The 24,511-nt window shown below is 45.4% G+C and overlaps 1 protein-coding gene across 2 annotated transcripts in view; it reads right to left on the reverse strand.

Annotated features, from left to right (window-relative positions):
* The window catches only part of fibcd1b (fibrinogen C domain containing 1b), a 78,298-nt gene that overhangs the window by 18,557 nt on the left and 35,230 nt on the right, over nucleotides 1-24,511 (reverse strand). For both annotated transcript variants that reach the window (XM_084687799.1, XM_084687798.1), the window contains 3 exons: nucleotides 24,056-24,215; nucleotides 20,634-20,770; nucleotides 4,673-4,769 (listed from right to left, as the gene is read on the reverse strand). In XM_084687799.1, the coding sequence (XP_084543925.1) occupies nucleotides 4,673-4,769; nucleotides 20,634-20,770; nucleotides 24,056-24,215 (394 nt within the window). The remainder of the gene's footprint in view (nucleotides 1-4,672; nucleotides 4,770-20,633; nucleotides 20,771-24,055; nucleotides 24,216-24,511) is intronic.

Here is a 24,511-nt window from a genome sequence, read left to right on the forward strand (position 1 = left end):
TCTCTCCCTCTCCTCCACGTTGGTGCACACGGCCGACCCCTAACCCCGTGGCTGTCTGAGGAGAGAGACAAGCCTGCAGGGCGGATGGACCCGGACGTGATTGGGTCGTTTCTCCGATATTTCACGGCTCCACTGCCGAGGGGGTCAGGCAGTCAGTCAAGTGTGCTGACGGCATGCAGGTGGAGAGGAAGGCAGAGAAGAGGAGCAGAGTAGGGGAGAGTTGGGGAGGGGAGAGGATGGGATTGGAAGGGGGAGGCGAGGAGAGAAGTGAAGAGTAAAGGAGGGGAGGGGATGAGAGAGGAGAGGAGGGGATTGGAGGGGAGGGCCGAGGAGAGAAGAGGAGAGGTATGGAGGGGAGGGGATGAGAGAGGACAGGAGGGGATGGCAGTGCAGGGGAAAGGACTGGAGAGGAAAGCAAAGCAAAGGAGAGGAAAAGGAGAATAGAAGAGAAGAAAGGAGAGGTCCCTTCGTCCCTTCCACATCTGCCTAACCTAGTTCACGAAGAATGGGCGTCGTGGTGTGGAGGAGGGGGAGCACGACAACACAAAAGACCCTCATTCGCCCAGTCGTTCACAATGTTCTTTTGTGGTTCTGCTGCTTTGCTGACATCACAGCATGAGGGGAAGGTATAATGTGCCTCACTCACACTCAGATAGACCATGCGCGCGTGTGTGTGTGTGTGTGTGTGTGCATGGGGCCACGGTGTCGAAACAATTCATCATGGTTGTACTATACTGTATGTGTACATCGCAATACACTGCTGCTAAGTGCTTCTGTACCATACATCAGTCAAATATAATTTGAGCGTGCCATTCTGTATGCGCGTAAACAAGAGGGAATGTGTATAATTACGTGGTGACTATAGAAACACATAGGCTTGTGCCTTTGGTATGATTATAATGACAGAGCAGACCTGGTACTAACCAAGGGGCGGAAGACACACATGGACACACACACACACACACACCATTCTATTAGCAGAACTGCACGGTACCAGTATACACAACCAATTAGAAAGGAGGGGTACCCTGCAGAGTGCAGCAGTTTATGTGACTGTAAAACCGAGGAGACTTTATCACCTTATCATGGTTAGACATTTCAAAGCAGACACTACCACCCTGAGCTACATGCACTATTGAGCACAATGCATGACACTGATCTGATTCCCAATGATTGACTTCAATCTCAATCTCAAAAGACCACCACACATGGACTTACAATGGAGGACTTGATATTCCACCTTCATCACTGTCGCGTACTGTTCAGAGCTTATTCTACCTCTGATCATGTATTTCACATGCTCCGTTCCCGAACTACACCGTACACGACTCAGAGGATTGGTCTAGCGGGCTGTGTGACAGAGCGTGAGACAGAGAGCGTGTTGAACACAGCGCTTCAAACGTTGGTGGCGCTACAAGCACAAAACCTCAATATACATCCCAAAGTCCAAAAACACACATTTCTGGAAAACGACGTCATCAAAAGCCAAAATGTGTTAACCCCGGTGTGCCCTCTCCTTTCGCGTACCCCAGTATTAGGTTTTGCATTTGCAGTATGCCGCGAACCATAGAGGACACAATTGGGGATGTTTGCTCATTGTTTTTCTGGTGATCGATGTCACGATGTTTTCATTGTCAATTGCCTCACACCCCAAAGTATTTCCATAAGTGGCTCTTCTACTTTTCTGGTGGAAAACTTTTACTGAAGCCCCTGCAGAATTAGCTGCTTGTCCACTGTTGCCAATTTACAAATGTGTCGCTAGGCTTAAGACTTAGACTTGACTTTTTTGGCCTTCCCTGGTGACCAAAAATCCCGTCTAGCAACAAATCTAGCAACAAATCTAGCTAAATGTGTTCACCAACTTAGTACCGGAGAGTAATACAGGATCCCCCTGGCTGATCACGTAGAGCGTGGAGTTTGGTGCGTCCCATCCAGGCCTGGGTGGACCCGAATTTATGGAGCTCGGCTCCCAGAGAACACATCGAGGGAGGACATCTGTTCTTGGCTTCCATTTTGTTTCGTTTTTTGGGCGTTGATTGAAAAGCACGGCAGTGCAATCCCCCGTTTTTTGTCTCAGACCTCTTGAATCGAATGCGTCTCAGCCATCTGACTCTGTGGTTGTCAAAATATGTGTGTGTGTGTGCTACTCCAAGAATACAATTGAAGGAATGTGCTAATAATGTTCTGGTTTACATTTTTTCTCAATAGCTAAAACACTAAAACCCATTGGTTGAACAAAGTTCTCAGTTGCCTGAACTCATTTAGCTAATTGTGCAGTCTGTTGTCAATACCTTAAACCATTTCACATGGTAATACACAATTGCAGATCGCACTTCGATTTTTCAAACAAAAACTCTGAACACATTCTCATTTTCAAAACACATTCTGCACTCTAATGCACATGTCATCCATACTGGTAAACGCAAGTGGCAACAATCAAAGACAAATACAGAAAACATGTAATTGATTAAACACAACCACTAAAAATAAATGTCACTTGTTTCAAACGATGTGACACAACCAATATAAGCCAGTTCAGAGAGCAAACAGGTTGTTGAAGGTGGGAAAATATTGCTTGTAATGTCAACAAACTGATGTGACCCAACCCAAAGACAAGAAGATGCACATTGATCTCAGGTTTACTCCTTGGATGTTTGTCCCTTTTACTGTAGTAGTATTGTATACTGTAACAGTATACAATACTACTACAGTAAAAGGGACAGTGCAATCAATACAGTATGCAGCCTACAATGCACTGTACTACAGTAGTACAATGCATTGTAGGCTGTATAATGTACAATGAACATATTGTATGGCCCTGAACATTGTGTTTTCCATTTGTTACAGTAACAGTACTGACTGCTCAATAGATTTCGACTGGTTGCAAGTTCATATCAACAAATAACAATAATTACAGTATCACAGAGACAAAGGAAACGCTTGTGAGATGCAGGGTCCAGTATTTTACAATAGGGGTACAAGAAGGAGGAAGAACAAAAACATTTGCAAAGAGCAAAGCAGAGTAGTCATTTCTGATCAATTTTGAGCTACTATGATAGAACATGTTTCATGTTTCAGACAATGATGGATACTACGTAAATATGACATTTGTTTTGAGATTACAAATGTACTACTCCCTGAGAATTATATATTTTGAACAATGTGTTTTCTATTTGTTGGTGTATTATTTACTGACTGCTTGATAGTTTATATCATTTTGATCACTGTTTATGATTTGAGAGCAGTGCACAGGTAAATCTGTTTTGAGGCGATTATTAATTTTGAGCACACGTAAAACTGTTTTAAGGCGAAAGCTTGATTTTGAGCACAGGTAAAACAGTTTTGAGGCAAAAGTTTGATTTTGAGCACAGGTAAAACAGTTTTGAGGCGAAAGTTTGATTGGATCAGAAAATGGAGCTAGGTTTCAGAAATTGTGTTGTAGCAATTGAGAAAAACTGTAGTAGACCTTGGATCGCCGTGTGTGTTTTGTGTGTGTGTGTGTATGTGTGTGTGTGTAAGTGTACAGGCTCCCTGTTCCTCCTCCTATTGGCCCAGACTCCTCCTGAAGGACCTGGAGTTAATTTCCACCCACTCAGGGGCGTTTTTGTATTGATCCGAAAAACGTGGGTGGAAGCACTGCCTACGGAGAGAGAGAGAGAGAGAGAGAGAGAGAGCGAGAGAGAGAGAGAGAGAGACAGAGAGAGAGAGAGAGAGAGAGAGAGAGAGAGGCCCATAGAGTCCTCTGCTCTCAGTCCTCCCCCTCTGCCCTCCATGTTGTTCTGCCCTGCTGCTCAGTCTCGGAGCGCAGACACAGGCAGACAGCTCTGTCATCTCAAATCGCTCACTCCAAAAGGATGGTCCCTCTAAACGCACAGAACCAAACAGACACGTACACACTTCACGTGGCTCCTCTACCTGCTCTACACCTCCATCTACACACACACACCTTTACACACCTGCACACACACACAGGAGCACTTTTTCCCCCTCACGTTCTATTTGACTGTAATCACACACACTTACTCCACTCAGGGGGCTAAGAGCTCAATCATAGCACTCAAATTTCCCCCACTTGTCAAAGGCGAGCATGTAGGTAAAGCTGTAAACACTGCAATTTGAGGTAGGTTTTTATTTTGTTTGCAGATGAGGTAGCGGCAAAAATGGGGGAGCGATAGTGGAGCAAGGGAAACTCTAAATGTCCCAGTGGCAATCGTTTGTTAGTCTGCAATGATGCAGCGGGTGACCGTTCACACACAAACACACATTTGAAAACAAGCAAACATATAGTACACACACATACATGCATGGACTATAGAACATGGTCTAGATACAGGGAAGTAAGGAAGTGGGAGAGAGAGAGAGATAGAGAGAGAGAGAGAGAGAGAGAGGGAGAGTGAAAGAGAAAGAAACAAAGAGAAAGAGAAAGAAGCAGGCTCCCTGTACTCTGATTCTCCAGTATTTGTTTCAGCCCTGGAGGTAATCAAAGATGATGAGATGAGCAAGAGCATTGTGGGAGTTCCAAAATGGCCCATCAGCTGACTCTGATGCTGGTTGGAGGAACAACAGGAACAACAGCCTATCCTTTATTCCCATACAGCTCCTGGACATATTCCTGTACTCCAAACATATTCTGTTTACTACAACAAAACACACACAAAGAAGACACACTTACCAAGCCAGTGTTCTCCGGTGATCTTGCCAAATCCTTCACGGTAGGACTGCCATCCCCGAAAAAAGTTAACTGAGCCGTCCTCCCTGCGCTGGATTACCTAGACAACCAACAAAAAGGTCATGTTTAAAACTAGGTGTTTAGGGGTTAACTTATATGGCAAGTAAGTTAGTCTGTGTGGGTTTGAATGTGTACGTGTGTGCATGCGTGTCTGTTACGTCATATCTATTTGTGTTTGTGTGTATACGCATGTGTGTTTGTGTGTGTGCCTGTGTTTGTACCTTTGAGCGTGTGTGTGTGCAAAACAATCTTGAAATGATCTTTTAGTAGAACTAATCTGATTCTAAGAACACAATTATGCTCCTGGAGTTCGAAATGTCTTTGCCGTCTCCAATGAATAATACACACAGTCTTCACTCTAAAAAGACTATTTGTCGAAAGCAAATAAAAGGAATCCATTAAAACCTGATTGAATTTAAATAAAACTGCCTCCAAATGAGCAGCATTGCTAACTGAAAGCTGAACTATTCTAATATAATTATTCTGAAATGTAAGATTAATGGCAAAAATGGACCTCTATTTTTGTCACCATAGTTTTGAATAGTGAAACTCCATTAAGATGAGTGATAAGTGAGTAAGTGCAGACAGTTTGCAATGGTTTTGAAAGGGCGCAAGAGAAGCCTTGGAACATGAAAAACTAAGCCAATATATTTTGATAAATGGCTGACACTAGATTGTCTCGATGCCTTTAATATCCACTGGGAAAATTGTGTTTGTGTGTGTGTGTGTGTGTGCGTGTGTGTGCATGTGTGTGCATGTGTCGTGTGCTGAGGAGGAGAGAGCTGACGAAGCATTTCCCCAGCTATGAATGAACTGAAATTGAAATTCTGCAAAATCTTTGGAAAATGCAAATGGAAAACAGGGTCGACACAGTTGCAAATGTTAGTTAGATTGTGTGTGTGTGTGTGTGTGAGCATGGTTGGGTCTATGAATGTCCACACCAGTGATCTCATTATGCACTGACACCTCGAGGATAACCAATAGAATCCCAGTTGATTCCCACAGTTCAGTCACCTGCAGGATTACCACCATCATCATCATCATCATCATCGAGGGTGACCAGACGTCCTCCTTTACCCAGTCATGTCCACTTTTCGAGACCTAAAAAACGCGTCCGACAGGGATTCCAAAATCGTCTGTGATTTCGCCTCCTCTGGGCGTTTCACAAACTAGTTATTACGCCCCCTTGCACGTTTTTCAAAGGGTATCTCCCTTACGTTCCACCTTCATGCGCGATCTCAAACTGACAATGACAAAGATACAGTAACTGTCATTGGCCTTCTCAGTGTTGCCAGAAGCACGATAATTCTCCTTCAAATACGATCATTTTGATCGTTGGACTGACCCCCCCCCCACATCCCCCGCCGGAACGAAGTGTCCCCTTTTTCATCAACTCAAATCTGGTCACCCTATATCCTCACCCTTATCATAATCATCACATAAGCATTATTGTCGTCATGTACATCACGTACATCCTGTTCAACATCAACATAGACTAACTGATGTGCATTGAGGAGTGGAGGAGGCCCTGAGTGATGTTGTGTATTAGAGCCAGATGGAGAGAATATGCTTTCCACACTTGCCTCCTCCTTTCGTCTCTCAGAGTTTCAGCTGCCCATTACAGTAACTTACCCCAGCAAAACAAAAGAGAGCAAGAGAGAGAGAGAGAGAGAGAGAGAGAGAGAGAGAGAGAGAGAGAGAGAGAGAGAGAGAGAGAGAGAGAGAGAGAGAGAGAGAGAGAGAGAGAGAGAGAGAAAAGAAACTGAAATGCAACCAACCGGGCTTCTGTCCAGTAAATCAAACACTAATCACATCTTGAGAGCTGAAAGCTGTGGGAGAACGGAGAGCTTTATCCACAGCAGAGCAGAGGAGTTGAGGTGACCGTGATCTCTACTCCAGTTTGGTTCTACAATGTTCTCCACCAATGAAAATACATTCACGCATCATCTGTAGCCAGGGTTTTGAGGCGTTTTCGATGTCTGGCTGCTGAATTATCTTAGAGTCTTGTCTATGTGCTGGTCTCTCAGTAAAAGAAAGGTCTATGTCTATCTGCTGGGCTCTCCTAAGATCCTGTCTATCTGCTGTGTTCCCCATATGGCTTCAGACCAGCTCCCCTTCCAAGCCAGCCACCCTCTCTGACCTGCCCCCTCTCAGACTGAAATAGGATTCCAAGATTAAGATCTTCATCCATATGCTAACAATGGAGGGAGAATTCCATTCTCCCCTGTGGAAGGAATGAATCCAAAAAGACTGTCTTTACCTTGTCTGGTCTATACCAGCCTGGTCTTTACCTTGTCTGGTCTATACCAGCCTGGTCTATACCTTGTCTGGTCTATACCTTGTCTGGTCTATACCTTGTCTGGTCTATACCAGCCTGGTCTTTACCTTGTCTGGTCTATACCTTGTCTGGTCTATACCTTGTCTGGTCTATACCTTGTCTGGTCTATACCTTGTCTGGCCCAAACCCTCTGACGGGGTATGGGGGGGATGCGGGACGAGGGGGGGCTATAGTTGGAGAGGATGAATACTGAAATTGTCATTACGTAAAAGCTGTCATTCTGTAAATACTGTTTCATTTCATTCGTATCATTTTGTTTGCATTTTCCGTTGTCTTCCGAAATAACCTCATTTAGGCAGGGGGGTAGGTTGCATTATACATGGATTTCATTATACATTAGACAATGGCAAATCTGTCACCAAAGTTTTCATTACAAAAAATGATTTAAAGGGCGTATCCTGTTATTTAAATAATCGTCCCCACTCACATTTAAAAACAAACCTGTGCCCATGCATTTGGTCTCCTGCAGTCACTGAGTGAAAGCCGAAATGGGCCACTAACTATTACTATAATTAAATGAAAATGTTGCATTTACAGTTACTGGTTCTCCTTGTACGATCAACATGTAACACTCAGGTGAGAATACAGTGTGTTCGTTGGATTGGAAAGTGACAAAAGTGTGGCCTCAGAGTCACTATTTCAAAGGGCTTTCCATGCTCTGGGCAAGTCAATCCAGGCTCTGATGAAGCATTAAAACAATGGTCACCTGTGTCGGAGATATGTCATTGACTCACGGTTACAAGTGGTTACATCAAGTTGGGAATGAGCAAACCCAATTGTCCCTGGGTTTACACTTGCTCCCCTCTCAGAGCTGCCACCCTCATACCTGCCCCCCTCTCAAACCTGTAAAGCCATCCAAAGTGTAATTGCCTATTGACCCTATGGTCTGAGTGTGTGCTCTCTGGAGACAGAGGCCAACGGCCTATCACAGCGTTGAGCTCTTCCCCTCATACCTCATCACTGTCTGGGCCGGCTCTGAAGGAAGCGGATGGGTCACAACTGTGGACATGTGTGCCTTGAATGTCTGTGGCCGAGCATGGGCGTCGCACCTTTGGAGAAAGGTGCGTGCGTGCATGTGCATGCAAATGTTAGTCGAATGAAGTCAGTGAGAGTGTGCATGTTTGGGCCCGTGTGTGCCGGTGTGTGCGTGTTTGTGTTTGTGTGCGAGTGAAAGAGAGAGATAGAGAGAGAAGTAGAGAGACAAAGAGAGGGAGATAAAGAGAGAGCGTGTGCACTGTTTTTTCACCGGGCTCGTATTTCACTGAGGCGTGAAGAACATGCAGAAGCGTGGAGCAGAAACATGCAGCACAATGGGAAATCACAGACCCTGGCCTTGGCTGCTACAGACACTGTTCACTCCAAATACACACGAGAGAGAGAGAGAGAGAGAGAGAGAGAGAGAGAGAGAGAGAGAGAGAGAGAGAGAGAGAGAGAGAGAGAGAGAGAGAGAGAGAGAGAGAGAGAGAGAGAGGGAGAGAGAGTTCAACAGGCTACCACATCTACAGAGAAACTTTACAGATGCCAACATCAGCTGCTCAGCCAGTGGAATGGAACATGCAGTGGATGACAGTGTGTGTGATTGTGTATGGGGGAGAGGATGAGCACACGTGCCTGCATGTGTGGTGAGGGAACACTACCACTTCAATGGCCAATCAAAACAGATGGATCAGGCAGGAAGTGTCTGAACATGGACTTAGGTCTGGGCTCACGTACAACATGATTTACATGTAGCCAAAGGTTCACACGTTCTCTCATGGCGAGGTTGTGTGTGTGTGTGTGTGTGTGTGTTGAGAAGGTAGGAAACGACAGTCTCAAGGAGGAGCCAAACATCTTAAAAGCTAGAATGAGCTCTCAACCGTCTAGAAACTCAAGAGGACTGTCCTCAACCACGACAACAATGTATCATTGCTGTTTGTCATGCGGAGTGGGAAGGAGCCTGGGGTGATTGGGTGGGGAGGCTTAGTGGGGGGGGGGGGGGGGGGGGGCTTCCTTTGTCACTTCCTCTTGGCGAGTCTTGTGACTTTATGCAGTTCTTTCTGCCGCGAGATGGGAGATGAATTCTTTACATCTGCTTGTTGAACAAAGGCAACCGGCCCCTGCTCTCTCGGGTGACGCCCATCAGAAATAGCTTCTTCATTCTTATCAGTTTCAAACAGCGGTCACCAGAGACAAACAATGCTCTCTGACAGGGAACCGCTGATAAATAGAGACAGATACCAGGAAGACAGGAGGGGAGAGGAGACCGGAGGAGAAGAGAGGAGGGGTGGGGTGGGGGGGAAAGAGACTCATTTCCATGGTTGTATCATGTCATTTCTAACAGTGTTTCAGAGCAAGGCATTTTGGCAAATTAGCCGTTTAATCAATTATCTCTCTCTCGGTTAGTCTTTTTTTCTTGCTTCCCTCGCTCTCTTCCATCCCTCTATTTCGGGATCAAAAAGAATCGTCCTCCTAATGTCATATTTGATACTGATGGATTCTGATGCTTTCCTAAGTGCTAGGCTGTTGACTAGGGCCCTTTATCTGCTAATTAAGTTGCGGCTGACATTTCAGACTAAAATGACACCAATCAGGGAGTAAATGTCAGAGAAAGCTAGGCCAGTTGTTACTCTGAAAAACGCCCAACCTAAGCCTCTACAGGGGAGACCACAGATGGCACAAGAGGAAGATCTGCGTCTGTTTATAAATAACATTGCATGATAACACAAAGTTCCAGATTGAGTTCCACATCCCTAATGTGTCAGTCATGGGTATTCTTTTCAGGGAGTGAAAAAGCGATGTAGTATTCTGTCGGTTTCTTTCTCTTCCAGAAAGGAGTGACTGTACTGTTCCGGGTTTATGCATTTTACAGTAAGCAATCTGCAGATTGGAGAGAGAATCGAATATATAGAGACTACAATACATACAGTGTTTGTAACAAAGTGTCTCACGATCATGAAAGCGTTTATGGTCTCAAATACTGCAAAAAGAGATGAGGCCAACCAACAGGAATTTCTGTTAGGGAGAGAAGGAGTTATTGTCACTATCAAGAGCATATGCTGTCTAGGTTTCACACTGCAGTTGCAGCCAAAAGTATTGGCAATGACATACATTTTGTGTTTGCAAAGTTTGCTGCTTCAGTTGTTGTGATGTTGATTCACATCAGCAGATTCATTGCTGTTAAAATTGGCCCATTTGCATATATGGGAATAGGCCAATAAAAGCTTTCAAAACTTACAAAATGTGTGTTATTGTTTTCCAGTATTCCATAGAAACGTGAAAAACAAATCCACAAATACTGAACCGGCAAACTGTGTCACTGCCAAAACGTTTGGCCACGACTGTTTAAGGCCCCTACACCAGGTGTTTATCTGACCAACAGGATTCATCTGCTCCCTGCCCATATAATGGGTTTTGATCACAGTAATGAATACCAGAATGTGGATGATTATAAGGACAGAATGCATGAACAAATAGTAATGCTATCTTTACTGATTGTGATTAACATAAGTGCATAGGAAATCCCATTTATTCCACACAACATACTATATTTTGCTGTGGTTGAGTTTTTTGCACTTGCATGTTTTTCCCTACATTGAATGTTTCTCTTTCGCAGAAGCAGGAAGACAGACAGAGAGGCAGAGAGGCAGGCAGACAGACAGAGAGGCAGAGAGGCAGGCAGACAGACAGAGAGGCAGGCCGACAGACAGAGAGACATACAGATAGACAGAGAGGCAGAGACAAACATCCTGTTTAGGATACTTTATCCTAAAATGAGATGAGGAGCATCTGTTTCGGAATCACTGTAGACCACATGTGTACTTAACACAGGAACAGCCAGAGGTGGATTGAATTGATGGAAGAAAAAAAAAATGCTTCAGGTGGGCGTTGAGTTAGGGTTAGTGAAAAACCTCAAAAGAAAGGAGAAGAGAAATTCCTACTGCATGACCACCACAACCCTAACTCTACTCTCTCTTATGGTTGGTTTTTTCTGTAAAATTCTAAACATAAAATAAATAGCTTTGACACTCCAACCCTCCGAATAAACAAAGCATGGTTTACCAATTAGATATCCAGATGTGTGTTCTGGTAAAGAGACAAAAGAAGCATTCATTACATTTTGTATGGTCTAACCACCCTCTGAACACGATCAATTACATGGTTCATTCATAGCCATGAAGAAATCCACCCTGATATGAGTAGACTTGAAGCTCCATGACATTAAAATATGGTACATGAAAAACTGAACATCATTTCATTCACTCATCCCTTATGGCATCTTGTCCTCATCCAGTATCTCCTCATACCATCATCCTCTCTTCATCCTCCAACAAACATGAATACAGCAGGAATAAGACCAGTTGATGTTTTTTTTTTCAAACTAATAAACTAACAGCAGATGAAATATTGAAGAGAAGTGAAGCTAAGGAAGATATTGAAAAGCCCAGAGAACATTTTAGAATGTTCAAAATGCACTCAAGAAGAAATAAAAAAAAGTGTTACAAAATGCACACAATCGTACATTCAATCTCAAACTTTTACATTTCAGTTCTTAGTGCAATTTAATATTTCAAAGCGATTGAGGTACTTTTGATAAAAGCACTATTTGATAATGCAGACCCACTCCTGTATATCTGCTACCATCATTTATTAATACATATTTCATTTTTAGTCTCCTTTTAGCAAATAAAATAATAATAATAGACTGCATTACCCATGCCGCACTGTTACAGACTTAGAATGTGAAAAATCAAAAAATCTATTTTTCCTGAAAAAGGTAGACAACATACTCAGTGGAATACTTTGTGAGTGAGTAGGTGTGTGTCTGTGTGTGTCTCTGTGTGTCACTGTGTGTCTGTGTGTGTGTCTCTGTGTGTGTCTCTGTGTGTCACTGTGTGTCTGTGTGTGTGTCTGTGTGTGTGTCTCTGTATGTGTGTCTCTGGGTGTGTGCGTGTGTGTGTATATGTGAACGTGAGTAAATCTAGGTGTACGAATGTGCAAGCACTTGTGTGTGTGTGTGGGTGGGTGTGTCTATTTCTGTGTAATGGGACAGAGTATTTGTAGGTAGAACTGTAAAGTCTAGAAGCCTGTGCCTGCAGTTTATTCAAACCAGATAGCGACATGACAACCCCCCCTGCCTCCCCCCCAACACTCACACACACAACTCACATTTCAATTCTTTGAGCAGGATGAATGGGATTCTAACGTAGCTATATCAAGAAGGAATGAGGTGTGGGAAACATAAACAAGTTTAATATAAACATAGACAATGGAGTAAGGGGCCATCAAGGTTATTTGAGGAGCAAAGAGAAAGAGAAAGGAAATGGAGAAGCAGGAATAGATAAACAAAGAGAGATAGAGAGATAATGGCAGATTTGGTGAGAAAGACAAAGACAGAGAGAAAGAGATGACAGCTCTTTTCTCCCTGTGGACTCAAGGAGTGACTTTTATCTACCCATCTCTCCTAACTCCGCTGTGGGCTGACAGGCTGGGAAGCTGACTTATGAAGACTGAGAAATACTGCAATTACCTCCACAGAGTCAGACCCACGCCTATCAGCAGCACACATCTCTCTCCTCTCCTCTCACGTCCCCTCCTCTCCTCCCCCCTCTCCTTTCCTCTCCCCATCCTCTCCTCCTCTCCTCTCTTGTCCCCTCCTCTCCTCCGCCCCTCTCCTCTCCTGTACCCTCTTATCCTCTCCTCTGCTATCCTCCCCTTTCATCTCCTCTCCATGACTATGCTCTGCTCTCCTCTGCTCTCTTTCCTTCCCTCTGCTCTCCCACCCTCATCTCTCCTTTCCTTCCCTCTGCTCTCCCACCCTCATCTCTCCTTTACTCTCCTCGGCTCTCCTCTTCTCCCCATCCAGACATCACCGCTCTTCTCCGTGCCTCACTTTAACTATCACATATTGTAGCTTGTGTAACACATTCTTTCTCTTTATCCACCACTACCCCCCCCCCTCCATCTCTCTCAGCAGGCACTAGGATGGTAATAAGCAAAAAGTGTCAAACTAGGTTTTTCTTTTCCATTTTTTTATGGCCCTGAGGGACGAAAATACCCTTGTTGTCTCTGCCAATGCTTGCCTCAGAGGATCTGGGGCTGGGGCTCAGACTGTCACTAGCGCAGCGCTAATGGAGAGAACGCGAATTGATAACACATTGTTCGACAGGTGAACCAACACCCACTACCAAGATGTGGTTGGTTATATTGGCCGGAAAATGACTCTGCGGCCGAAACCTTCCGGCGAACCGTCTGCCATGGAATTTGCTGGATGAGCAGTTTGGGGAGGGTTTTCCTAGCACTTCTTGGAGAGGGATGGGGGGGGGGGGGGGGGGGGGGGGGGGGGGGCGTGGAGCCTTCGATTTCCCCCGCGGGAAATAAGGAAGGAAAAGGGATGGCTCGATTGTCTTTTTTTTTTTCTGTTCTCACATTTTCGAGGCTGGCCGGCTGACTGGAATGGGCGAGGCGGCCGCAACCCCATCGATCACCAGATGCCCCCCCCCCCCCCGCCCTCCCCCACCCCACGCTGCTACCCCGCTTGCATCCGCAATGCCCATGACATGAAGACGTACATGCACACGCACAGGCGACAAACATCATTCTTTCGGAAGTTGCACCCAACTTGACCTCAGTTGTGCAGAGCAGCAGACACTGTGTGGGAGCAGGAGACTGAGGGATGAGGGGAAGATGGAGGGGACGGATGGAGGGAAGTGTGGAGGAATATGGTGGCGGGTAGAGGGATTAGGGATGAGTGAAGGGATGAATGCATGTGCCCCCGGGGATGGAGGGCATGGTTAAAGACATGGAAGGGTATGTAGAGTTAGAGGGAGGAGTAGAGACATGGCGGATGCAGGGGTGGTCGGGGAGAGATGAAGGGACGTGAAAGAGGAAGGGATGTGTCGAAAGCTAGCTGGCTGGTGCTGTTGAATGACAGTCAGCTTGAATCAGAAGCATGAAGCCATCAAAGTCTGTGTCACATTCACGCACAATGAAGAGCAGAAAGAAGAGGGGAAACGGACACAGACACCGTATATGTGCACAGACACACATATTCACATCTGGAAATTGATTTGGAGTGTTTCCACGCGGCTATTGTGTTCCAAACGCGCTCGCCTCTCATCTCTGCTCAGCACTGACGAAACGCAAGATGTCCTCCAGGAACATGAGGTGAGAGGAACAATACATGGAGCTGCTTGCTCAATCTGTGATGGGTCGTCTACGCTCTTGTCTATCCAGAAGCTGTGATCTCTTTGACCTTCTCGCCAGCCAGCACGGCCTCGGGGGAAGATGCTCTGCTGTAGGTCAGAAGAGACAGGTGTGGTACACGGCTCCCTCTGACGCGGTCCCCGTGCTATCGCGCTAACACGTAGCACAAAAGGACCGCTGGTGTCAAAGAAGCCTGATGACGAGCCTGCAGCGTTGCCCTCCTCTATCTATCTATCCATCCTCCGACGCTCCCCTCCCTCCCGCCTTCCTCACTCGATTAAGTCTCTCTTCTATTCTTTTACCCTTCTCCTCTCGGCATCTGTCCTCTCCAACCCTCCTTTCTCTGTTTCCCTCGCTCTTTCTTTCAGGGTTATGAGAATCTCTCTCTCTCTCTCTCTCTCTCTCTCTCTCTCTCTCTCTCACTCTCTCTCTCTCTCTCTCACTCTCTCTCTCTCTCTCTCTCTCACTCTCTCTCTCTCTCTCTCTTTCTCTCTCTCCCTAGGCCGAGAGTGTCAGTGAATCTCAGAATAGTTGCTCGGTTTAAACGTTCGTAGGAACAGGCAGCAGCATATGGCTCATGTCTTATGCAAGCCCCCCTGTCTCTCTCAAATCTCCTGCAGTCAACCCCCCCCCCACTCACACACACACACACACCACACACGCTCATCACCCCCCCCCCCCCCCCCTCTGTCCCCCAGCTCCTCTTTACCTGCTCCACTTATCACTCACCTCGGATCAAGATCAAACAATCCTGATCGGCTAGCCAGGCCTAGTCTGTGGATCCACACAGCTCGGGCGGCTAACCAGGATCAGCCCGGCCTCGTCACATGAAGCCAAAAGTGCTTCTGGGAATGGCTGCTAATAAGCGACATCCGCTTGAGTCATTCTAGATGGAGCCCGCAATATGTTGATGCTACAAAGTGTTGTTTGTTCATTTTTTTTTTTTTTCGTCTCCAAACAGGTCGGTGAAAAAACGGACATATGGACAGATGTAATGTTTACCCTCACACAGACGCACAAACAGACACGCACATGATATGCAAAAGCACACATACACGCACACACTGTAGACACATACACACACACACACACAAACACGCACACACAGCACATGCCTTCTTCTCACCTCGTGAGAGGGACACAGATTCATGCCGTGTCAACCTCACTGTCGCTGGATCCCATTTTTCTTACCCGACTAAGGCATACTCTCACATAGTGATTGGCACGCACGCACAAACATGCACAAACGCACAATTGAGGCCCAGCTGAGTAAATGAAATGTGAAATCAGGGCACCAGGCACGAAAACAACAAGACGTTCATGTCTGCATAACAGCTTCGTGCACACGATGTACTGTGTGAGTGTTCCTGTGTGTAGGTGTGTGTGTGTGTGCGTGTGTGCATGTGAAGACAGGGCCAGGAGGCAGTGATGACATACAGGGCAGCTAAACTATCAGTTTGCTGTAATAGTACCTCTTTTCTTTCCCCGGGGACCACTATGTAGTGAGGTAAGCAAGACCACACGGAGCCAACATCTTGCCACACCTGAAGAGTGATTCAATCACATCAGACAAACCTAATCAGCCCTTGTGACACCCTCAGTATGCTGATTACCCACCAAACGCCGATGCAAAGGAACCATAGAATTGGGGGGGAGGACCTCCCCAATCTCAGCCCTCCTGCTAGCTTGCAAGCTTCAAAGGGCGTGCTTGAGACGACACGTCTCCAGCAACCATTTGCATCCGTTTTGGCGGCATTTGAACAAAGAACATACCTTAATCAGAACTTTTGAGGAAGGTTCTTCAGACTTCACCTTTACCACGAGAGTACAAGGTGGAGAATTACGAGAGGGATATTTGTGTCATGTTTGTTACTTTGTTTTAATGTTGTGTTCACTGAAATCTTGATTCTAGTAACTACTCCTTCTTCCTGAAAGATAACCATGTCATTCTTGGTATCGACACAAAGCTCTCTTAATAAAACAATCATTCAACTATATTTTGTAACTGTACCAAGATGTCCAGAACAATATTTGAATGATCTTTTGAACCAGCCAGAGACCAGATCACACCTTTGGTAGGTGTGAAGGAAGGAGGGGGGAGTTGACAACCCAGCTTCCCCCAATCAACGTCTGACCCCAGACAGGTCCTCCCTCAAACTCTGAACTGTATAAATATCTGAGATGACCATCAATCAAGGACTCCAGCGAAACCAACCATGGCATGAACGCCATTGGGATTGGCGTTCCAAAGGACGTCTCCAAGCTTCTCCTGAGATTCAACTTTATAGTGATCGCGACACTATCTGGACGTTTCAACAGAAGAACCAAAAACGCAATTATCATTGCGACTTGACTGAGATCCCCCAGACTCAGCCACATGACCCGGCAGCGCAGCCGCGCTTTCACCTCCGATTCTTCAAATGAACCTTTGGCGCAAACCGCCCTCAACCTCATTGATCAACCCCTGATCAAACGTAACTATGGCTAACGCTCTTTCCTCCCAGACATGACATTGGCGTGAGCTCTGTTTATGATTTGTAAGGATGTAATCATTGACTTACCATTTCTGTATTTCTTTAAGTTAGTCCATTTCATTCTGTTCATTGAAACCAATAACTCATATTAAATCCATAATCTAACTTGTTCATAAGATCCGTTTACCTTACTTGAATAAATTCATTGTAAAGATATTTTGACGTGCGTGTTCACTGATGTTACGATTGGCTCTACACTTAGAACGAATTCATTCCTAAAGATGAGACTGAATATTACATGTTAAATATAGGATTCCCTAATGTCCTAAACCAATATTAGGGTGGTGCCCCGAACTTTATGATAAATTAAGTATTTCTATTTTAACACGACGAGACCCCGCTACATAATGGTGCCCTGTGTGAGGCTAAGATAGATTGAAATGAGCAATCGTAACTTTTGTGAAACGAACTGTTAAAATAGAGCTAGCTCTAACTATATGTAACATCATGTTTTTAATACCACTGTGCCTGGGCTACAGTGGCTGTGTGCGTATTCAATTGTTTTGTAAAATAGGGCCAAGCTTTTAATGTGTATGTGCGTGGGACCAGCTAGCTCAAAGGAAGCAGCTAGGTTTGACCGGAGGTAGGCGCGTGCTCAGAAACACCGCTGCCCCGACATTTACGTTGTAATCTGCCTCGGCCAGCTCTTCAAGGAAAGTAGCATAGGAGCCTTTATTATAGCCTCTATTTTAATAGTGTAGCTATTTGGTTAAGTGAATTAACCAACCAACTAATACGTTGGTGCACATGTCTAGTTCAGGGAAACAGACAGTGATTAGTCCCGAAGGACTTTTTGTTTAGAAGCAACTAAACAACGCAGTTTCTACACGTAACCTATTATGCCGCCACGATAGCTTTTCGGAAAAAGCATTGACTATTCCCGCAGCTAACTGTGTCTTAAACAGTGGTTGCCAAACTAAAGTTACATTGTTAAATGCAGTTCGTCAATGTGGTTTAGTTAAGTTGACTTCAAGAAGCTACTTAGTAACTATAATTGTGTTAAAGTATGTACTATAATTACCTTGCACCTTTATTTGCCTATTTGTGTACGTCTTTGGCAGTCAAATGTAACCATAACCTAAATGAGTTTATTGAAACTAGTTTGATTTAAAAAGATTGAAAAGCCGACAACTTTTCCTTCATCTAGACCCCTAGTCACAAAGCTTCAATTGCCACGGCCATTGTAAGCCACTTCAAGTGCCTCCTTTTATTTCAATTGTTTTCTTTCAACCTTTTCCCTATGTCATGTCATAGCTTAATCACTCATAGCCATGCCAATGTCTGGGGAGGGGGGGTGACATGCCGTTACACTGCTGTGGTCTTTCTTCTCTTGTCTTCATGTCAACAGTTTCATCGACGACGGTCTATGAAAGTTGACATCCGGGGGGATGTAGTGAGGTAAGCAAGACCACACGGAGCCAACATCTTGCCACACCTGAAGAGTGATTCAATCACATCAGACAAACCTAATCAGCCCTTGTGACACCCTCAGTATGCTGATTACCCACCAAACGCCGATGCAAAGGAACCATAGAATTGGGGGGGAGGACCTCCCCAATCTCAGCCCTCCTGCTAGCTTGCAAGCTTCAAAGGGCGTGCTTGAGACGACACGTCTCCAGCAACCATTTGCATCCGTTTTGGCGGCATTTGAACAAAGAACATACCTTAATCAGAACTTTTGGGGAAAGTTCTTCAGACTTCACCTTTACCACGAGAGTACAAGGTGGAGAATTACGAGAGGGATATTTGTGTCATGTTTGTTACTTTGTTTTAATGTTGTGTTCACTGAAATCTTGATTCTAGTAACTACTCCTTCTTCCTGAAAGATAACCATGTCATTCTTGGTATCGACACAAAGCTCTCTTAATAAAACAATCATTCAACTATATTTTGTAACTGTACCAAGATGTCCAGAACAATATTTGAATGATCTTTTGAACCAGCCAGAGACCAGATCACACCTTTGGTAGGTGTGAAGGAAGGAGGGGGGAGTTGACAACCCAGCTTCCCCCAATCAACGTCTGACCCCAGACAGGTCCTCCCTCAAACTCTGAACTGTATAAATATCTGAGATGACCATCAATCAAGGACTCCAGCGAAACCAACCATGGCATGAACGCCATTGGGATTGGCGTTCCAAAGGACGTCTCCAAGCTTCTCCTGAGATTCAACTTTATAGTGATCGCGACACTATCTGGACGTTTCAACAGAAGAACCAAAAACGCAATTATCATTGCGACTTGACTGAGATCCCCCAGACTCAGCCACATGACCCGGCAGCGCAGCCGCGCTTTCACCTCCGATTCTTCAAATGAACCTTTGGCGCGAACCGCCCTCAACCTCATTGATCAACCCCTGATCAAACGTAACTATGGCTAACGCTCTTTCCTCCCAGACATGACATTGGCGTGAGCTCTGTTTATGATTTGTAAGGATGTAATCATTGACTTACCATTTCTGTATTTCTTTAAGTTAGTCCATTTCATTCTGTTCATTGAAACCAATAACTCATATTAAATCCATAATCTAACTTGTTCATAAGATCCGTTTACCTTACTTGAATAAATTCATTGTAAAGATATTTTGACGTGCGTGTTCACTGATGTTACGATTGGCTCTACACTTAGAACGAATTCATTCCTAAAGATGAGACTGAATATTACATGTTAAATATAGGATTCCCTAATGTCCTAAACCAATATTAGGGTGGTGCCCCGAACTTTATGATAAATTAAGTATTTCTATTTTAACACGACGAGACCCCGCTACAACTACAATCCACAGAAGAGAGACAAATAACCTGGAAATAAGCTAATGCACAAACACATCCAACAAGTCACTTTCTCTCACCCACATACACACACACGCGACCTCATACACGGCCGTATACCATTTCCCTTTAACTTCCCCAATAAATAGATCATGTGATTGCGACAGCATCTTTATTGGCTGGTTTGACCTTTTTTTCCTCTCTCTCTTTTCACTTTGAAATCTTTCTCACCCTCCCTCTCTTTCACAGCGTCTCCCTCCCATTCTCTCTATTTAATTCCCCCCCCTCTCCTCTGTCTCTCTCTGGACCGTACAGTATAGTCAATTCAGTCACCTGGCTTTTGTGTTACGGCTGAATGAGACCCGTGCTGTTGTCGTTGCTATTCCATATCCTTATGTGTAAAGTTGTTTTGAACAGTTCATAATTCCTGATAGAACCAATTCCAAAACCCATTTGATTATTAGCCAGCGATCACAACAATACACACAACCAAATGGCGTCACAAAAATGAACAACGAGGCACGTCTGTGTGCACGTCAAAAGCATCAGTTCTGGAGCCGAATGTTTCTAAATGTTTGTCTTTACTTGCTGTTTTGGAGGGGGATGCTCTGGGTGCTTTCACACAACAGCAGCATTATCTTGATGCTTTTATGATGAGTCATTGAATAGTTACAGTATTTTCGTGAAGCTTAGCTGTCTAAGGTGGACGCAAAGGGCAACAAAACGAAGACACCAGTCATAAAAGCAAACAACATTTCATTACATTTGACTTCCTCGACTAATTTTGAAGACCCCTAATAAAATGAGAGGGATGACTGAGCCTGTCCTAAACAAGAAGGATGCAGTGTTTGTCTAAGTGTGTGTGTGTGTGTGTGTGTGTGTGTTGTTGAAAGTGTCATCAGTCCAATTCATCTATTGAACTTTCCCAAATGGAATTCGATAATTAAACAGTACAATAGGATTTTGCACATTTTTGAACCGTTTCCTTACAGATGGAATGACTGAAATGTGCGGCCGAAACGTGTTCACAGGGTTTAACTAAGAAGCGTTGTGTTTTGTATGAGTGGTCCGTTGACTCACCGTCCATCCTCCTCCATCAGTAGTCATGTCACAGTAGACCTGGAAGCCGGCGGGGTAGTGTGTGGGAAAGACAGAGTAGATGCCGTCCTCTCTCTGGCCGTTGGCGTAGAGATCCCCGCAGTCACGAGGCCTGGAGCCTGGAGAGAGACAGAACGTGTGCGTGTGTGAGAGAGAGAGAGAGAGAGAGAGAGAGAGAGAGAGAGAGAGAGAGAGAGAGAGAGAGAGAGAGCAGTAGATAGAAACAGATAGAAGAAGGTAGAATGGAATGAAAGAGCAAGAGAGTGAGATAGCGAGAGGAAGAGAGAGAAAAGTGAGAGAAAGGGGGGGGGGAGAGAAGGGGAGAAACAGAGACAGAGAGTAGCTGTAAACCCACCTGTCAACGTGAACAGATCTATACCTGTCTGACTCCCACGACTACACTTCCCAGGGCAGCACCCTCCCACGCTGTCTCACAACACTCCATCTCCCTGCCTTCCTCTGTCCCACCACCCTACCTCCGAGCACATTCCCCTGCCTCCCTCTCTCCCCCCACTCGACCACAGCAAACTACATCTCCCAGCCTCCCTCTCTCCCCCCACTGTCCCTTACAACGCGTTAGCCCACAATTCTCTCCGAACACTGTCTTCTGTCATCTCTCTGTCTGTGGTCTGGGAGTCTCACTGTGTCTCCTGAGAGGTGACCGGGAGGAGAGAGATAGTTTGGATGGTGTGTTTGTAAGTGTGTGTGTGTGTGTGCGTAGGTGTGTGTGTGGTGGGGGGAGGGGGAGTGTCAGGAAAAAAAGATGAAGGGGAGAAACAGAGGAGTGGAGAGACAGGTCCAAGCAGACAAAGCTAGAAGCAGCAAGACAGGTCCGAGCAGAGAGACGGTGAAAAGCAGACCTCTCGGGAGAGACGAGGACACGAGCCGAGGGGGCGAGGATGAAGGGAGGGGACAGACAGAAAGAGCGAATGATACATGGAGAGGGAGAGGCAACATGACATGAACAGAGTGACAAGAGGAGATGAAGTGGGCCTGGAGGCACCGTGGAGGGGAGAGAGAGGACAAAAGGGCGGCTGGGAGGAGAGGACGAGGGTGGGAAGAGGGAGGGAGGGAGGGAGCAGGAGAGGAAAGGGCAGAACAAGGGTGGAGAGGGAGAAGGAGAGAGGACGCGAGAGAGGGAGAAATCCGAGTGGACAGAGTGGCTTGGGAGGGAGAAGGTGGGACCTTAGGGAAGTTAGGGTGTTGACTATAGGGAGGTGCATGTGTGCATGTGTGAAACGCCCCCCCCCCCCCCACCACCACCACCCCCATGCATCCCTAAGGACTCTTAAGGCCTAGATTATGCTCTCTTTGGGTCCGACTCCAGAGTAAAAGTCCCAAAAAAGAAAAAATTGAGTTCTCTCATAGGTTGAGTGAAGCGTACATCTCAGCCCACCCTCCAACCACTACCTTTCTGGGCCCCCAGGACCCCCCAGGTCCCCTAGCACCCCCTATCCTCTCCCTCCCAGCCCAGACATTCATCATCAGCACCATAAAGCAGACTGCCTGCCCCAGATGCTTAGCTAACACTTTGCACAGTCTACTTTTTTAAGGTCTGAAACTATAAAGGATTGTTGGAAGTACCAATGAGTTGGATGCAGTCACTTTGGAGGGTAAAGCTAAATCTGGTTACCTGGGAGAGTGGTGTGTTAGGGCAGCATTGTGATCTGAAACAAGTTTGGGCTCTTGTGACATGCTTTTAAATGAAACACACACACACATTCCCAATCACAAAAAACACACAGGTTCCAAAATATGAAATGGAAGTGAGACATTTCATTTCGAGCAAGACCTGTGTGTGTGTGTGTGTGTGTGTGTGTGTGTGTGTGTGTGTGTGTGTGTGTGTGTGTGTGTGTGTGTGTGTGTGTGTGTGTGTGCGTGCGAGCGCGTGAAATATTCATGGCGATATGCAACATGGTGTGTGTCTCACGCTCTCTGACACAAACACGCTCACGTACACATCATCTCGGGAGCCCATGGTAGGAGAGTGTGTTATTGTGTTATAGTACATGAGCTCTATGGGCGCTGTTCTACATGGTTGGCTATGCAGAGCGAAGGGGAGCTGGGATGGGGCTTCTAGAAGGTTTAGACTGAAGCTTTCCTGGAAGGGGAGGCTTTGGGGTCACACTCTCTCCGATAAACACACGGGGACACACATACACTTGCACACACACACACACACACACACACACTTCTCTCTCTCGTCGTAGTATATTCTACAGCTCGCTATGTTAAGAGGATTATATGGTGTTGGATGTTAGGATGTTGGGAGGCAGATGTGGGGCTACTTGTGGAATGAAAACATAGACATGAAACTGAGATTCAGAGACAGAGACAGAGCAGTGGATAGATATACTGACATACAGACAGACACAGTGACATACAGACTGACGGACAAACAGACAGTCAGACATGATGTAGAGACAGACACATCTGACAGATAGATATACGGACAGACAACCACACATCCTGACATATATTTTAGATATGCAGACAGACAAACAAACAGTCATGAAGACAGACAGACAGCCTCCAATCTAACCCTAACCCTTGAGAATTGAAATATTAAAAAGTAACAATGTTGATAACAAAGGTGTAAAATTGTACTATTACAGTCATCTTTCGTAAACAAAAGATGTGATGTATCTCTTTTGTGAAAACTTTGGTTACATCATAGGGTCCCCTGTCTCCCTTGTTGGTACTGTACACAAATGGTGGCTGCCCAATCATAGGTAAGCTTTTTATTTTATTTGTATAAACTTATTAAATATGATTGTTATCAGCTGTGTCTCAACCATGCCAGGTCAACTCTGTTACTCTTCAAAATCAAAACTACTGTAAGCTTTGGTGTACAAATGTGTATTTTTATTGATATTACCTAAGGGACTTACGTAATATCCCTTTGAACAAAAGTGGCTATTCGCTACGACTACGCTGTGAAATAAAACATAACCTTTTGCTCCACAATATGTCAGCTCTGTCAGATTTTCTATCCTTAGCTGCCATTGAAGGAAACATTTTATAACCAGGAGATTGGCTCTTGACAAGGTTTGAAAAGATCAAGACTTGATCTTTTCAAAATATTTTCAGAGCATGATTAAAGAGTAAAAATCTAAAAGATGTTTTTGCCGATTCCTTCCCAACTCTCAAGAATGAGTGACACTGACACAGAGACATACTGACAGTCAGTAAGACAGATATAGTATAGAGTACAGACAGTCAAGCAGATACAGACACACACTCTGACAGAAAGACAAACCGTAGGTCAGTCAGACATGCTGTACAGACAGACAGACAAACAGACAAACAGACAGACAGACAAACATATAGATACGCAGACGGACAGACAATCATCCAGGCCGACAGACAAACAGACAGGTATTCAGATAGACAGGCTCTCGTACCGTTGGCACATCCTTTGAGGCGGGCACCCCGGACTGGAGCCCTCTGCAGGTCGGCCTTGACGCGGGCCTTCAGCCCCCCCGTCTCCTTCTGCATGGTGTTGAGGGCGTCGCTCACTGAGTTCACCACCTTCACCATGTTGATCTGGCTCTCGGAGAGAAGCTGCAGCACACACACACGTCAATCTGTTAGGTTTGTTCGTTTGGACATTGGTAGAGTAGTGTGCCGAGTGTGTGTGTGTGGCGAGAGAGAGACAGAGAGAGAGAGAGACAGAGAGAGAGAGAGAGAGAGAGAGAGAGAGAGAGAGAGACAGACAGACAGACAGACAGACAGACAGACAGACAGACAGACAGACAGAAAGTGAGAGAGAGAGAGAGAGAGAGAGAGAGAGAGAGAGAGAGAGAGAGAGAGAGAGAGAGAGAGAGAGAGAGAGAGAGAGAGATGGTACGGGGGAACAG

Source organism: Hypomesus nipponensis, chromosome 22 (assembly GCF_054491055.1).
Source record: "Hypomesus nipponensis isolate SF chromosome 22, ASM5449105v1, whole genome shotgun sequence".
NCBI lineage: Eukaryota > Metazoa > Chordata > Actinopteri > Osmeriformes > Osmeridae > Hypomesus > Hypomesus nipponensis.